At 48.8% G+C, this 12600-nt stretch overlaps 1 protein-coding gene across 12 annotated transcripts in view; it reads right to left on the reverse strand.

Moving 5' to 3' along the window:
* Window positions 1-12600, reverse strand: part of dnajc4 (DnaJ (Hsp40) homolog, subfamily C, member 4) — an 81857-nt gene that overhangs the window by 49423 nt on the left and 19834 nt on the right. For all 12 annotated transcript variants that reach the window (XR_010970989.1, XR_010970990.1, XM_068021763.1 and 9 more), the window contains exon 5: window positions 8845-9071. Coding sequence is in view for 10 of the 12 variants with exons in the window: in XM_068021763.1 (XP_067877864.1) it covers window positions 8845-9071 (227 nt within the window). In the remaining 2 variants the exon portion in view is untranslated. The remainder of the gene's footprint in view (window positions 1-8844; window positions 9072-12600) is intronic.

Consider the following 12600-nt stretch of genomic DNA (forward strand, 5'->3'; position numbering starts at 1 on the left):
AGTAAAAGGATTGCCAGTTATGTGGGGAAACATTACACGGTGATTCAGCACTGGGAGCTTCCGACTGAAGTTTACAAGATAATAAAGTGCCCTGATCCGGACAAAGTGCCCAATTACAATGAGAGGTTCAAATCCGAGAAGTCACAGATTAAATGGAGGGAATTAGGAACAAGCAGGAAAGTGAGGAGAGAGTTGTTCATTCAAAAGGCAAACACCGTGATGATTATGCGGCAGGAGTGGGAATTGAAGCAGACAATATAAAGAGGGGCCAAAGTGCGATTAGACGTGCTTCTGGAGAGAGAAGCAACTGAAAGGGTATGGCGAGAAGGTGGGATTGAGGAATATTGTGAGGTGGTGGGTTGGTGGGGTTGAGGGATATTGTGAGGTGGTGGGTGGGTGGGGTTGAGGGATATTGTGAGGTGGTGGGTGGGTGGGGTTGAGGGATATTGAGAGGTGGTGGGTGGGTAGGGTTGAGGGATATTGTGAGGTGGTGGGTTGGTGGGGTTGAGGGATATTGAGAGGTGGTGGGTTGGTGGGGTTGAGGGATATTGAGAGGTGGTGGGTTGGTGGGGTTGAGGGATATTGTGAGGTGGTGGGTGGGTGGGGTTGAGGGATATTGTGAGGTGGTGGGTGGGTGGGGTTGAGGGATATTGTGAGGTGGTGGGTGGGTGGGGTTGAGGGATATTGTGAGGTGGTGGGTGGGTGGGGTTGAGGGATATTGTGAGGTGGTGGGGTTGAGGGATATTGTGAGGTGGTGGGCTTGAGGGATATTGCGAGGTGGTGGGTTGGTGGGGTTGAGGGATATTGTGAGGTGGTGGGCGGGTGGGACTGAGGGATATTGCGGGATGGTCGGTAGGTGAGATTGAGGGATATGGTGATAAGGTGCGGTTGAGGGATAGTAGGAGGTGGGTAGGTGAGGTTGAGGGATATGGGGAGGTGGGATTGAGGGATATTGTGAGGTTGGTAGGTGAGGCTGAGGGATGGAGAGCGACGGTGGGTTATTGGGATCACTCTATGAAAAAGGGGGCAGGATTATTGGACTGAATGGACTTAATCTTATTTCTCTCAGTGGCCCAGACCATTACTGCTCCTCTTAGTATTGGAAACGCATTGTGAACACAATTCCTCAAACATCTGGTGCACGGGTTAAGCCTACGTTACAGTAGCTGTTCCAATGAATCAATGCAGAAAAAGGCAATCATAAAGAGGTGACACACTCCAGAGGTGACAGCACTGCCACACATTCCCCACATCAGCTTCGACTGTCGGTGTGAAAAAGCTGCTACTGAATAGGAATGATCCTGAGGCCTTGTTCGACACAGCGAGAAGCATACTTGCAAACAAGACATTCTTCTCTCAAACACACAGCCATTCCATTCCAGCAAAAGGGAAAATATTTACAGGACATTAATCCTAGTCACCCCAGCCTGAAATGCTGTCTTTTTTTTTGAGTAGGTTGGACTCAATCGTCAATGGATGGAAGCTGTCAGTTTAATGACTGACAAGATGCAGGCAAACTGACAGGATGAGAATTGTAAATATCGATGGAAATAAAGGGGATGAAAAGATTATTTAAAAATAAATACCTGCTGGGATTATAATGCAAGGGTTTTGCTTCAGTGACAGAAAGTGCAGTTTGCAAGCCCGGGCAGTTTAATGTATTTGCGCGTTCCGATCACTTTGCACACAAGGTGTGGATTAAGACGCATGTCAAGCGTGGATCCGAGTTCTTTTGATTGTGACGGGGACGAGTGAAAGGGCTCATACATGCTACCTTCACACCCTTTTATACAACACTCAACACCTGAGAAACAATCGGGACATTCCAAGCCAAGCAGAGGTTCACACCAGCCAAATAAAAGCTTTTAAAAAAAAGTCAGCTTTCCAGGAGGCTGACAAACTTCAACTGGTGGACTTGACTCGCCACCTTTCATGTGGTGATGGTCAGGCATTACAAAAAAAAAAGGATACTTTAGCCAATTAGAAAAGGTTTGGTTTAAAATTAGTGCCGCAAGATAACAAATTTCGTTTTCATAGCACCTCTATGTAGTGAAATGTCCAAGGTGCTTCTTCAAAGGAGCGTTAGACAGAATTTAATCCCGAGCCACATAAGGAGATATTAGGGACAGGCGATCGAAAGCTCGGTCAAAGAGCTGGCACAGGGACGATGGCCCGAATGGCCTTCTTCTGTGCTGCGTCATTGCCAGGCAGGAGGCGGGAATGGGACAGCTTTTGTTTGAGGTAGAAAATCGTGCGTACACTGCCACTTCAAACCCGTTCGCCGCTGCCTTTCATCATCAAAGCACCATTAAAACTGAGACCAGACAAGGGGGCCTGTCTGCCAGGATTAAACAATAATGACACATTCACAGCACAAATCACTCAAGTGCACAGTCCCTTTCTCTTTGCTGATCCTTTCTAAGTGTGGAACTCGAACCTGCCTCGCCGCAGTGTCAAACGACTCTGGCAAGAGGTTTACCCCTCACTGAGTTGACCTCCCACTGCCGCCACCCCTGTCCTTTCCGCTCTCCTGATGCAGTTCTACATGCACCGAAGACTTCCTGAGCTCGTGCCTCAATCTCAGCAGGTCATTTGATTGCCGTAATTGAGTCTGCTCCTGTCCTCGCCCTCCGCCAATGCACATGCTCTTCCCCGGTTTGGATTCGAGGGGAGGCCAGGAAGGTCAGCCTGCACATTTGTCACTCGGTGAGTGAAGCTCCAACGCCTCCCGCCTCAATGAATTTATCTAAAGTCTTCATTCGCCCATCTCTCCTCGCTCCCCCCCCCCTTCCTATCCTTACAATTCTCAATGCGACAAGAGCTACCTGGCAGCAAATGGTTAAAATTGACCCCCTCCCCCCTCCCACTACTCTTTCACGTCCTCGCATTTTCTCATACCGGGCATAATCCTGGTGAATCTCTGTTGCCTCAATATTCTTCTTGTGTTGTGGAGGCCAAAACTGCACGCAGTCCACCCACTAAGGTAATACCTCGATTCACCATCAATCCTGACTTTTATAATTCTGTATCTCTTGTCATAAAACCAAGTGTTCGGCAAGTTTTTTTCTGCGCTTTGCCACACGTGCCCCTCCTCGTTTCAGATTCAGCCTTTCTTTGACCCCCCCTTTCACCTTTGACCCTTCAGCCATCCTTGACCTAGCCCAGCAGTTTGTGCCTCCGTCCTAAAACTCCTCTGGCCTCGCCATCCCTCTCTATAACCTCCCAAAGCCTCAATCGCGCCTCTTTAACTGTGCCTCGACTACCCTCCCAACCCTTACATCGAATTGGAGAGCCTGCAGCACAGAAAGAGGCCATTCAGCCCATCTGCGCTCATGCTCCACACGGGCCTCCTTCATCGAAACAACCCTATCAGCCGAACCGTCTCCAACTGCAGCTCGCCGACCATTTTCTCCCTTATTTGGGACGCGCCTCCACATTCAAGGTGCTGCTGTGAGTTGCTGGCTGCTGTTGTGCTTTAAAGACAGGTAACTGCGTGGGTGTTGCGAAGGTGCGAGCTGCTCTGTTACGCAGAGGGGGGGGGGGGGGGGCGATTGCTGACGAGGACGTTTAACGCAGCACAACTTCTGAAAAAACCCACAAGCAGTATAGAGACGCTTTTTTGTCAGGGTCCCTACAAGTTCCAGATTTTTTTTTTGGCGCATGCCTTCAGTGATCCAACCTAAAGGACACTGCAGTAGGCGATGATTTAACACCGCTGTGATCAGCCTGTCAAAGCACCCTCCGGCTCTCGGTGAGATTTAGCAGATTGCGTGCAGTACGAGCTAAATATGGGACAATTAAGGAGCAGCACTGTATGCCCAGATCGGGATTTAGCATTTAATTGTTGTGCTGGAGTTTGAAATTCTATCCTGAGTGAGTGAATGGGCGACATTTGTGGTAATTGAGGGGATTATAGGATTGGATAGGATTTTATTGGGACATGCTCAAAGTGACAATCCATCAAAGTCTTGTTACTTTCCTGCTTCACTTTACCTCTCTCAGTATTACCATAGCAACTCCAAAGATTATTTCCTTCGAGCACAGAAGGCTAAGAGGAGATTTGCTCGAGGTGTTTCAAATCATGAAGGGCTACGGTCGAGTGAGATAAAGAGAAAGTGTTTCCAGTGGCTGAAGGGTCGATAACTAGAGGGCACAGACTGAAGGCACAAGAATCAGAGGCGACAGGAGGGGAGACTAATTTTTTTTTTAGGGAATGAGTGGTTAGGATTTGGAAAGCAGAGCCTGATCGGGGGTGAGGAATACAGATTCAATAGGAGTTTTCAAAAGGGAAATGGATAAGTACTTGAAGGAGGAAAAAAATGGCAGGGATTTGGAGAAAGAGAAGGGGAGTGGGCCTAACTGGATTGCTGTTTGAAAGAGACTCGACGGGCTGAATGGCCTCCTTCCGCCTTGTACAATGATTTCACTGGCTCCGACTAACAGCTGACCAGGATGTGGGTTCAAGCCCCACTCCAGAGGCTTGAGCGCAAAATCTAGGCCGGCACTCCGAGTACTGAAGGAGTGCTGCAGTATCAGCGGAGCCGTCATTCGGACGAGATGTTCACTCGAAGACCCGTCTGCCCTCTCAGATGGGCATAAAAGATTATTGCAGGAAGAGCTGGGGACACTTTCCCCCCACCCCCTGCCTGTCCCCCCTGCCCACGGTGCAATGGGGCCAATATCTATCCCTCAACCAACGTAAACAGATTGTCCAGTCGTCGTCGCGCTGCTGCCTGTGGGATCTTGCTGTGCGCAGATTTCCACGCTTCCGACATCACAACAGTGACCACACTTCAAAAAATACCTCACTGGCTGTAAAGCACTCTGGGATGTCCTGAGGTCGTGAAAGGCGCTACAGAAACGCAAGTTTTTCTTCATCGTTCTCTCCTGCTCATGGGACCAGGGGGAGCGAAAGGTCCCTTTCTCCGACCGCTACTCTCCCTCTCCTCTCCTGAAGGCTAGGGCGTGGTGGCTGTTCTCCGGCACTGCGGCCAAGGGGGCCACTCAAAACCTGGGACATTTCATGCCCGGGTGGGCCAGTACAGTGCTTTTACCCACTGGAGCCTCGAGGGGAAACCTAACACTTTCCAGCGTGTTTGGCCACATTTTAATCACTATAGCTGCCTCCTCGACTCATATAGTTGTCACCTCAGCACTGGAGCGCAAAAGCCCGTGTGGAACATGGTTTACGAGTTACCATCAGTCTGCAAAGAGGATCACAAAGAGGCTCTAAATTCTGCCGCTGCTATGTTTCCTTCTGGCCTTATACTGGCATGACAGCCACTGGTGACAGGCACTGTGCAGCAGGTAACTGAACTGAAGTTTACTGCCTCATAAATGTCTCACAGCCTTGAAAGGGGAAAACGAGACTCACTTGTGCTTTGGGTGGCTTTTTTTTTAATAGCTTGTACATTCTGCAATTCAGCTATCACTAAGTGCATTCACCCCAGAAAATTGCCTCTGACCTCTGTGCATGGAGACAGTAACCACACAAGCATAAACATCTCAGCGATGTTAAAATGCGGATGGGGTAAAGATATAAACCTTCCCCCACTGCGGCTGTTACATGGCAATGGGCAATATATTCCTTGGAGTGCTGAATCAGGTAGCTGGTGGGCTACCTGTTATCAACATCTCCAAAATTCTCTCTACTTTCTTCAGAGTAAATATTCAGCCAAGTTTCCCGACAGGGTACAGGCCAGGAGCTTACAAGATGACTCAAGTCCAATCTCAAAAGGACTGGTCGGCCTGTGAATTTATGCAGAATCACATTGAATGCACAGCACAGAAACAGGCCATTCAGCCCATCTGCTCCGTGCTAGTGTTTATGCTCCATACAAGCCTCCTCCCACCCCCTCTCCATCTCCCCCCATCAACATCTCCTTCTCGTCCTTTCTCCCTCATGTGTTTATCCAACTTCCCCTTAAATGTATCGATACTGTTCACCTCGACCACTCCCCCTGTGGCAGCGAGTTCCACATTCTCCCCACTCTCTGGGTTAAGAAGTTTCGCCTGAATTCCCAATTGGATTTATTCGTGACTGTCTTATATTGATGGTCCCTAGTTCTTGTCTCGCCCACAAAACATCTTCTCTATGCCTCTGTCTATTCATTCCTTTGTTACCTCCAGACTTGACTATTCCAACACACTCCTGGCTGGTCTCCCACATTCTCTGTAAACGTGAGATCCATGCAAAACTCTGATGCCCGTGTCTTAACTCATACCAAGTCCCGTTCCCCTATCATCCCTGTACTCGCTGACCGACATAAACTCCCGGTCAAGCAACATCTTGATTTTAAATAAAAGCAAAATACTGCGGATGCTGGAAATCTGAAACAAAAACAAGAAATGCTGGAATCACTCAGCAGGTCTGGCAGCATCTGTGGAAAGAGAAGCAGAGTTAACGTTTCAGGTCAGTGACCATTCTTCGGAACAAAGAAGGGTCACTGACCCGAAACGTTAACTATGCTTCTCTTTCCACAGATGCTGCCAGACCTGCTGAGTGATTCCAGCATTTCTTGTTTTTGTATCTTGATTTTAAAATTGTTTTCAAATCCCTCCATGGCCCTCGTCCCCTCCCTATCTCTGTCACCTCCTCCAACCCCGACAACCCTCCGAGATCTCTGCGCTCCTCCAATTCCGGCCTCTTGGCCATCCCCCCGATTCCCATCGCTCCACCATTGGCGGCCGTGCCTTCAGCTGCCTGGGGGCCTAAGCTCTGGAATTCCCTCCCTAAATCTCTCCGTCTCTTTCTCTCCTCCTTGAAGATGCTCTTTGACCGAGCTTTTCATTACCTGATCTAATATCGCCTTACGTGGCTTGGTGTCAAATTTTGTTTTATAATGCACCTCCGCAGCATCTTGGAAGGCGCTATATAAATACAAGTTGTTGTTGTTTACCACATCGAAAGCTTTCAGAATTTTAAAGACCTCTGTCAGGTGGCCCCCTCAGCTTTCCCTTTTCGAGAGCAAAGAATTGAAATTTAAAGCCACAGCTTGGACTCCTGACTGTTTGGATTAGTGGGAGAGGGGCTGAAAACTGGGCTTGAATCTATTCGGCCCAGTGTGGGGTGTCTGAAGGGACAAGGACGCAGCACCCAAATCACAGATGTAGGTGGGTAACAGTACAAGTCGTAGCCAGACACCTAAACAAACACACAAGCACTTGTGGGCAATTAGGGTTTACTGCAGCTATTCTCAAACCAGCGACATGCGAGCTGGGGATGTGGGTCTTTCAAAAAAAAACAACCAATGATTGTGTTATTAGCAAAGGTTCCTTAACGTGGAAGACAATTTGTAGAGATTAACGAGTTTCCCACCTCCTCATCGATGCCCACAGTTAAATGTTCACAGAAATATGTCTTCAGTTTGTCTTTCAAATTAACAAACAGCACGGTTGAGTCAGACCAGGCCTTGTTCCTTCAACAGAACGTGGCTGCAATAAACCGTAACCTGTCCATCTTTTGATTTAAACGTTTGAAGACCTTATGACACTAAGTTTTTTCACCAAATTGTCATGTCCCGCAATCCTTTAGTGAGCAATATAATTCAAGACAGATCTGCAAATGCACATCTCCCCACGCATTCATCTCCGGAATCATTTTTTTGGCACGTGTTTGTACAGAATGTAGTGATTTATTAAGGGTACAGTAGCTTAGTGCTCATTATGAGGGACTAACTGTCCAAAGGTCTGCACCAATAATTCAGAGAATGTGAGCTCAAATCTCAGCCTGGCACTTTAAAACTTCAATTCAGTTTTAAAAGAAATCCAGCTCTAACAGTATTAGTTAAAGTGACCGTGAAGCTGTTGGATTATCTTAAAAACCCCAACTAGAGTCATTACAGAACAGTGCGGAAGGAGGCCATTTGGCCCATCGAGTCCATGCCAGCTCACTGTAGAGTAATCCACTCAGTCCCACTCCGCCGTTCTATCCCCGACAAGTTTATTTCTCTCGAATGCCCATCCAATTTCCTTTAGAAATCATTCGTCATCTCCACTTCCACCAGCCTCGTAGGCGGCGAGTTCCAGGTCATTACCTCACATTCCCGCCTGCATCTTGTGCCCAAAACCTTCAATCTGAGCCCCCTAGTCCTTGTACCATCAGCTTTTCTTTGTCTACTTTAACCTGTCTTAATCTTGTACACCTCCATCAAATCTCCTCTCAATCCCCTTTGCTCAAAGAACAACCCCAGCTTTTCCAACCAAGCCTTGTAACTAAAATCCCCCATCCCTGGAACCCTGGCAAATCTCCTCTGCACCCTCTCAAGGACCCTTACATCCTTCCTAAAGTGTGGTGACCAGAACTGGACGCAATTATCCAGTTGGGGCCTAACCAGAGCTTTATAAAGGTTCGGCATAACGTCCCTGCTTTTGCACTCAACACCTCTATTTATGAAGCCCAAGATCCCACGTGCTTTATGGAGGAAACCTGCTTCCCGCACCCAGTCTGAGCCCTAAGTCCCACACCAATGTGGTTGACTGTTCTGAAGTGGCCTCGCAGACCTTCAGCTGTATCCAGAGAAGTGATTTCCACTGGTAGGGGGGAGTCCAGAACAACAGGGCAATTCGAAGAAAGGCAAGGGAATTCTCCCCAGTGTCCTGGAGCCAATATTTCACCAACTTCGAAAATGATCCGGTCATTCTCACATTGGGATCTTGCTGTGCGCATATTAGCTGCTGCATTTCCGACATTGCAACTGTGCACCGTGACGGCGTGGAGCTTAGGATGAGGACAATATGGGTCCTAGGGCCATCACCGCTGCCCCCCCACCCCCGCCCCAACCCCCGCGTGTCACAAAGCTCCCTTCCTTCTGGAGAAGAAGTAATTTTAGCCCGCCATCTTACCCATAGCCTGCCGTTGGGCTCATGTCTGAGTCGAAGAAAGGGTCTCCTTGGGTACCACTGCCTGCCTGGGGTTTGAAAGCTGCCCCAAAGGGGGCGTGTCGCTGCAGTCTCAGCTTGGCGTCATATTCCAGTCGGCTGCTGGGCTTGCTGAGCACACTGTAGGCCTCGTTCAGCCTCACAAACTGGGTGTGGAGGTCTGGGTTGGACAGGTCAATGTCTGGATGCAGCTGCAGAGGTAGAGATTTTGCACAGTTAGTCAACACGGCCACACTTCAATGTGAAGCTGCGTGGGGGTGGGGGGGGGGGGGTGGCTGGTGTCAGCGCTCAGACAAATAAGCAGGGGGCAGGTTTAACCCTATGTTTCAGTGCATGGCAAGCTGTCCACCGCAGTAATTTAAAAAAAAAGTTTGCATTTATATAGTGCCTTGCACGACCGCAGGATGCGAGGGGCAAAGTTTAGAGGGGATGTGCAAGGCAAGTTCTTTACACAGAGGGTGGTGAGTGTCTGGAACTTGCTGCCAGGAGAGGTGGTGGAAGCAGATACGATAGCGACGTTTAAGAAACATCTTGACAAATACATGAATAGGAAGGGAATAGAGGGATATGGGCCCCGGAAGTGCAGAAGGTGTTAGTTTCGGCAGGCATCAAGATCGGCGCAGGCTTGGAGGGCCGAACGGCCTGTTCCTGTGCTGTTCTTTGTTCTTTGTTCAAGGCGCTTTACAGCCAATGCACTTTTGAAGTGCAGTTACTGTTGTAAAATAGACAAAGGAAAAGACAGTCACGCCCATCGATGGTCACTCGAACCTCACGTGTCACCCTCCCCCACCACTAGGAATGCTGGGAGAGGCATTGTGTGAGCTCAGGCGACCTAAGGCTTGGCCAAAGAAGTAGGTTTTAAGGAGCACCTTCCCATCCCTGATAGGGTAAGGCCCAAATTTGCAAAACAGCCACCCGAATTAAAACTCCCCTTGCTGCACAGTCGGGGCCCTCGAAGAATGACTGACAGAAAATTACAGCGTACGTATCTCTCAGTCACTCCACCGCAGCGTATAAGCATTTTGTTCCGTAATTAATATGTCAAAACAATGGGAACGTTTCCCTTCTCATTTGAACACACCAGCTGCCAACATTCCCGAAAGTGCAAAGTGCCGTTTTCAAGGGAACTCCCTCGGGAAGGAGAGCAAACTGTAAAGAGAGCCAACTTAAGTCTGTTGGATCGCAGGTCACTGTGCAAGTGAGGGGACGGCGGGAAGGGGATAGGACCATCAGTGCTGTTCTGATCAAAGCCCTGAAATCACTTGGTCTCATTTCACACAATGATAATCTACTTACAGCCTCCCCCAGCCCTGCTTGGATTGGCAACATCACCAGGAAAGCATCAATGCTGAACCAGGAGGGACTGGGGACATCAGTACAAGATAGTCACTGATCAGTCCAGTGGGGAATTCAGGAGAAACCTCTTTCCCCAGAGAGTGGGGAGAATGTGGAACTCACTACCACAGGGAGTGGTTGAGGTGAATAGTATCGATACATTGAAGGGGAAGCTGGATAAACACATGCGGGAGAAAGGAATAGGATATGCTGATCGGGTGAGATGAAGAGGGGGTGGGAGGACAGATGATGTCAGGAAAGCGCTCATAACCTCCCCCTGAACCCACAGATTAAACTGCTGCCTCGCAATCACTCCAGGATATCTGTACACTGTTTGAGGCACTCGTGCATACCCAAGCCATTTAGGAAATTACTGTTGGACAGCATCTGCCGTTTGCGTAATTTATTCAGGTGCAGGAGCTGGGACCAATTTCCCAGGGCCTCGAACGGGCCCAGTTAATGATCCAATCAAGTATGTTTAACAATGTGCCTGGATGTTAATCTGGGCTCACATCTCCGCGACATCATCAAAGACGGAATCAGCTTTCACCGTCCTGCAGCCCAGGCGGAGTGAGAGGGGCTGATGCCAACTTAGATTTTGAAATGATCATTGCAAAGCCAGAAGCAGGCAATGAGGCACTTTATAGGTGCATTTGAGGGGAAGCTAGACTAGGGGCAGAATGTGCCAACGCAGTGGCATACTTGGAGGGTGTCTCCACCTCTGTGCCTAAGGCTCACCTGTCGTCAATGACCAAATGCCAATCGCCCCTTGGCCAGCTAGCACACAGACCTTCTGTCCCTCCCTGTGGGTGCTAGCTCCCTCTGGAGGTGCAGCCAAGATCAAGTGCGAAGCAGAACAAGGAGAATGGAACCATGTCCAAATCCGCTGGGCCACTGCACTGGGACTCTCCATCTCATCACAGCGACCAGCTCTTAGGCTGATCGATTAACACGAGCACGTCCAAGGCAATTCAGGTGTAATTTTGTGAAGCACGTTTTCTTGAGAGAATTTTTTTTTTTTTTTGAACAGCCAAACAAAAACAGCACTAACAAACTTACTCCTTTGCCCTCGGCCTGGAACTGAGGCTTGGAGTTACCCCACCACGTGCACGGGGCTGGATATACAGCGATGACCAGGCCAGAAGATTTCCCCCACAAACTCAGTGCCCTCCAGGCTGAAGCAGACCGGGCTGCACTGATTTACTCTTGCCGTAGCACTGGATTTATATTGTGCCCAGTCTTTGAAGCTGGCAGCTGATGGCCCATTCCCGCAGTATCTCAGCGCCCCCTCGCCCCTCTTCCTCCAGCCAGCAGGGCATGCAGACCCAATCTTGAGGAGACTGCTCACAATTCTGTTCACAGAAGGATTACAATTTGCAAATAAAAAACAATTTATATTTGGTATAATGTAATAAAGTGTCCCATGGAGTTTCACAAGAGCACTATAAAATTAAATTATGACCCCCGGGCCGCATAAGGAGATATCAGGGACAGGCAATCGAAAGCTCGGTCAAAGAGGTCGGTTTTTAAGGAGCGTCTTAAAGGAGGAGAGAGAGAGGCGGAGAGGTTCAGGGAGGGAATTCCAGAGCTCAGGGCCCCCCAGGCAGCTGAAGGCACGGCCGCCAATGGTGGAGCGATGGGAATCGGGGGATGGACAAGAGGGCGGAAATGGAGGAGGGCAGAGATCTCGGAGGGTTGTAGGGGCTGGAGGAGGTGACAGAGATAGGGAGGGGGTGATCGAGGGATTTGAAAATAAAGATGATCATTTTAAACACAAGACGTTGCTTGACTGGGAGGCAGTGTAGGTCAGTGAGCACAGTGGGTGATGGGTGAAAGGGGATGGGCGTGAGTTGGAGGTACAGGCAGCAGTGTCGGATGACCTCAAGTTTACGAAGGGTAGATTGTGGGAGGCCAAAGTAGCATTTCAGTCTCACTGTGTTTCCTGCATTACAAAAGTGACTTCATTGGCTGTAAAGTGCTTTGGGATGTCCTGTGGTTGTGAAAGATGCTATATAAATGCACATCTGTCTTTCACTGTGTCTCTTCACGCGTTAGTATCAAGAGAGTGTCTGTGGCATTCAACAGTGGATCCATATAAACTGAGAAGACAGAGTCAGTGAGTTATGAACAGCATTGTTTGTTATATTGCACGTGACAGTTACATCTGTAATTACTTTAATTCCACAATGTATTGTTGCTTCTCAACACTTGTTCCATTATAACACGTAATAAATCAGACATTTTATAGGGTAAGCCACAGACTAGCACTCTACCCCAATGTGAGGATGGAAGAGAACCAGGAAGCTGAAAAACAGAGAAGATGCTTGCTGAAGATAACTGAATAACAATCCAGGTGAAGATTCTGTCAGGGTCAGAGGGAGCAAA

The sequence above is a fragment of the Heterodontus francisci genome, chromosome 44, assembly GCF_036365525.1.
Source record: "Heterodontus francisci isolate sHetFra1 chromosome 44, sHetFra1.hap1, whole genome shotgun sequence".
NCBI classification, from domain to species: Eukaryota; Metazoa; Chordata; class Chondrichthyes; order Heterodontiformes; family Heterodontidae; genus Heterodontus; species Heterodontus francisci.